The 4,994-nt window shown below is 35.8% G+C and overlaps 1 protein-coding gene across 1 annotated transcript; it reads right to left on the reverse strand.

Annotated features, from left to right (window-relative positions):
• Positions 1 to 3,148: 3,148 nt before the first annotated feature.
• LOC148675522 (trace amine-associated receptor 13c-like) lies at positions 3,149 to 4,132 on the reverse strand. The gene has a single exon (XM_088623483.1). It carries the CDS (start codon positions 4,088 to 4,090, stop codon positions 3,149 to 3,151), a length of 942 nt encoding a protein of 313 aa, XP_088479609.1. The 5' UTR covers positions 4,091 to 4,132.
• Positions 4,133 to 4,994: the final 862 nt, after the last annotated feature.

The following is a 4,994-nucleotide window of genomic DNA, read 5'->3' on the forward strand; positions in this document are numbered from 1 at the left end:
CATTACTTGCAAATTCGAAAATTAAACTCAGACCCAAGAAAATAGCATCTGTTTTGCATTTGTTTATTTCAATTCACTTAATGTGATATTATTTACCATATTTATTCAAATGAATGGTAAAACACTAATAATACAGACTTAATATAAATATTAATTATGTGAGGTAATATTTTTTTTAATTTAAAGCATCCTGTCAAGAATAAGGAAAAAGTATTTTAAAAATCCAGCATGCAAGATATTAAAACATTCAATTAAAACTGGCGATCAGAACCTGACAGATAATGACATGTCTTTCTCTGAAGCGAATAAAAAGCCCAAGCCAGAGAACAAAAAAGTGAAAGTAGAAAGATAATACAGGTAACACAGGTTACAGGAGTAACACAGGTAACACAGATTAATATTGGTGGTACAGGAGTAGTGCAAAGCTTAATTGTTTATGAATCCGAAAGTAGATATGCTCCTCCTGCTTCAGTCAGCGCTGGACTTGCACACACAAAAGAGAAAGTCTGAATCTGCGCAGGAGCCCAATTAACGCTGCTCCAAGCACATGAGAAGTCTGAGCAGATCAGTCTTAGCCAGTGAATTACCACAGCTTTAGGCCTTGCACCTCAAATTAATAACTCAACACCTTGGTATTTTGGAATTTCTATACAAAGTCATTCCTCTTCTCATAGCTGCCAATCACTTTTCTAACTCATTTAATCTCCTTAACTTTTTCTTGTCTTTATTTTGAATGTATGATTCACAAAAACCTCATAGGTTTTAATAAAAAAAAACAAAAGTCTTCAAGTGAGTTTGCTTAGATAAACCTGATTATGTTTTGAGAGGATATATTTTAACACTGACAAGCTATTTATCTCTAGGGACATCACACGACATATTTTGAACCAGTCATAATGAGCTAGTAGGGTTTAATTGTCAAAGAAGGAGTTAAAAAAATTAGTATGGAAAGCTAGACTAGACTAAGCTTGCTTGATCAAGCAAATTATCCATCAATCCATTTACTGACTGCTTCTTTCAATTCAGTGTCACGGGGGAGCCAGAGATGACAAGCAACAGGCACAAGTCAGGGTACACCCTGGAAAGGAAAGCAGTATTTTCTGCAGGGCAGACAGGCACATAGACAGAACACTCACACCCACACTCGGGTCAGTTTTCCCCAGAAATCAATTAACTTACTAGTATGTCTATAAACTGTGGGAGGAAACTGGAGCACCCAGAGGAACCCCATGTGAACGCGGAGAAGATATACACTACACAGATACATGGACAGCTTGTTTGTTTGTATATATTCAGTATTTCACAGAATGCTGGTAGAGAATGAAGTGAAGCAGGTATCAGAAAGACTTGAGTTTTCTTGATCAGGTAGATTTGGCTGACAGTGAGTCTGTTTCAGCCTGATCTATTAATCTATTAGATTGAATAGCTTGTTGCTGACAATCACAGACCTTTTGATTGAAGCAGTTTTGGTTCAAATGTTTTTGATGAGATTCCCTCATAAATGTTATGAAGAAGGCCCAAAGCCTGCTGTATTAATGGGCCTAAAGCTGCAGCCAGTGTTGCTGGAACTGTATCCCAGATGGACTCTCTCTGTGGCACTAGGGCCCCCTCCATGGCCTTTGCCATGTTTATCTTGATTCATAACTTATAGAGGTGGAGTCTCAGAAACTAACTACAGTTTCACACTGTGCATCAGATAATCTCTATTAGGGAGTAGGATACTAACCAGCTTTTGGGAATACTAAGGGGATAAGCAATCCATGTCCATGTTTTGGCGTTCTCCAGTGTTTCATTGTTATTATATTTTTGTCTTTATCGTATCTGGTTCCTTTTCCCTGTGAAATGATACATCTCTCAGTGACTGATCTCAGATTTGCACTCACTGTAGAGAAGAACATAAAGGATTTGCTTCGGGCAGCAGGCTGGTATAATGATTAGCACTGCAGCCTTACGCTGCACGGGCCCTGAGTTAAAGTCTTGAGATGTTATCTGCTTAGAGTTTCAATGTTCTCCTTATGCTCATCTGGGTTTCCTTGGGTGCTCTAGTTTCCTCACACAGAAATCTACTGGTAGGTTAACTGGGTTCTGGAAAAATTGTCCCTGGTGTCCCTGATGTGCGTGTGTACTATATAAGTTTATCTGTAGGTCCTCTGTGATGGACTGATGTCCAATCCAGGATGATTATGGTAATGCAAGAGAAGAGATTAACTGCGGATACGCAAGCATTATAAAAGGCTTTTGAGATTGATTTTTTAGCATTGCAGAAAAAGATACATGTTTAAGTATTCCCTTTATTTTCACAGAAGGAGCCTTTTCATAAGAATAAACTTGCTTTAAAAACTTCACTGTACTGTGCTGTGAATCACTGCTTTCCTACAATTTTCTTTGATAAAACAATGGGGAAAGATTATAAAATTTGGTTGTAGTAACATCCCTTTTTTTAAAAGTTATTTCCTGTTATTTAACAGTTCTCCCATTGGCATACAATATACATAACCACTGGATATACTGTACAGTATAAATATAAACACAGACATACAGTACCTTTTGGTTTCCTGAAGAGCCTAAGTTTAAATAATGATATATATTACTGTAAATTGTCTTACATAAGAATTCTATCACCAATGTATTTTAAATGGAATAATACTCTCATGAATGTGGTATTACAGGTGTGATTCATTCTAGGAACTCTTGAAAAGGTTTCTTGAAATAAGCCATGATAACAGCTTCATTAACATGGCTGGGACGTTTTTTACACAAATCTTAACTTAGATGTGACCTTTCACATCGAACAATTAAATTCGATGTGAATGTCAAACTTCATATTTTTTAAAGTACTTCATATTTTGTAAAGTACTTCATATTTTAAAATTCCATATTTCCTTTTTGTATAGAAGATTTATAGTAGATTTTAAAGTTTTGTAATCAACAGTCATAGAGTCATAGAGATTAGATATACAGTATAGTTTCATGTCTTGTAATACATTTTTTCATTCTACTTGCATTCCACTTTCTAAATTACAAATTTACAACTTTCTTTACAGTATTGTTTTCTGAAATATGTGAGTCACAAAAAACGGAAACGGAAAAAAAAGAACATTTTAATTTAATAGTATAGATTGCAACTAGAGAAAAATGACCAAATATTTTAATGATTTTCAGGGAAAAGGTTCATCAAAGAGGATGCCGGACTACATATCTCAAAAGTTACAATGAGTTTCATAGACTTTTGAAACCAGGGGTAAAGTAAACTGTAAATAACAGGGTTAACAAAAGAATTAAAATACACTAGCCAAGAGAGGAAATTCATTAGCACAGAAGAAGATGACAAATTCATGTTTGCTTCTGCAAGTGTACAGATGTAACATGGGACCCAGCAGAGCAGAAAAAATCCAACTACAATCCCTAATGTTTTTGCAGCTTTTCTTTCAGATTTCTTGGGGATTGTTCTTTGGACCCCAGTGGTTGAATATATTTGATCTGCAGCACAGCTGATGGCTTGTGCGTGTTTTCTAGCAACTATAAAGATTTTTAAGTAAAGTGTTAACATTATAGAACAAGGCGAAACAAATGTAATCAGTAAGTCAGCTGTGCCCCAGTGTTCACTAATTGAAAGTAAGCAGTCTCCAAGGCAAGCACTCAATTTTGCAGATTTGCTCATATTTCCATTAAAATAAATAAGTGCTATATTGTACAGCAGTGACACTAACCAGCTCAACAGTATGAATAAGCATGTTATTTTAATAGTTATTTTGGTGGAATAAAGCAATGGATCACATACTGCAAAATATCGATCTATTGCTACAAATACTAAATTACTGATTGAAACTGAAGTTAGCACAAACACAAAAATGTTATAAAGTATACAGAAAGTTTCTCCAAAATACCAGCATGTTTCTATTAGTTCAATTAAAGAGAAAGGCATCACCATGACTCCAACCAGAAAGTCTGCCACAGTCAGGGAGAGCAGGAGGAGGTTAGTTGGTGTGTGGAGCTGCTTGAAGTGAGAGATAGAGATGATCACCATCAGGTTTCCACACACTGTCAGTGTCACCACTGCCGCTGCAGAAATATACATCACCACATACATAGCTGGAGATCGGACTTCCTTAGAACAGGATGAATTATACAGTGGATAATAATAATTTAATGATGTAAGATGTTGCATCTCATCTAATTTCACTAGTTTGTAATCCATCAAAGTAAAGTAAAGAGCTGGGTTGTATATACAGTATATTAACAAGGAAGACACTTATTAAAACATGTAAAAAGTTTGAAATATATCATGCTAGATTGAAATGAACCAGTTTCCAGACTTTTCTTTTATCTTGTGCTTTCCTGTTTTTATGATAAAAGAGGGTTTAGTGATCCCGCCTCCAGCTTTCAGGTGTTGATGATCACTGCTTTTTTGTCTAATTACTCCTATTGTACTGGGAATTGTGTGCAGACTGTAAAGTGTAGTAATGAAGCTCAACTTCAATAAAATTGATAACAAGGAAGAATAAAGTTACTGTGAAATAAGTAAAATGTTAAAAAGGGTGTTTTACAGGTGAAGATAGAGAACCAGATGGTAGAGAAAGGAAAGGAACTTTAGCATACAGTACCTTGATTAAAAATAAAACTACCCATAAAAAGGCACATTCCAACTCTGTTGAGTTCATGTTCACAGAAATGGATGCACTTAAAATAAAACTTACAATTTTGCTAAATTTAAGTTTGGCAAACTTGACCTGAGTTTGGTTTTTGTCGGTTAATAATGTTTTGAAGAACATCGATTCGTTTGCAGTTTTTATTTTTTTTCCCCTTGTTTTTCCCTAGTCACGTGCTTTTCGTATGATCTTTCCACTTGGGTCTGCAAATGTGAACAAACTACTGTATTTCTGTCACAACTGACTAGCTGAAGGGGGGCGGCAGCTAATCACTGTCCCACAGAAACAAAGCAACCGCTGGGCACCCTGTGATCTCACATGCAGATGTAAAATATAGTAAGGCTA

This window comes from Lepisosteus platostomus, chromosome 3 (genome assembly GCF_059453375.1).
Source record: "Lepisosteus platostomus isolate fLepPlt1 chromosome 3, fLepPlt1.hap1, whole genome shotgun sequence".
Taxonomy (NCBI): Eukaryota; Metazoa; Chordata; class Actinopteri; order Semionotiformes; family Lepisosteidae; genus Lepisosteus; species Lepisosteus platostomus.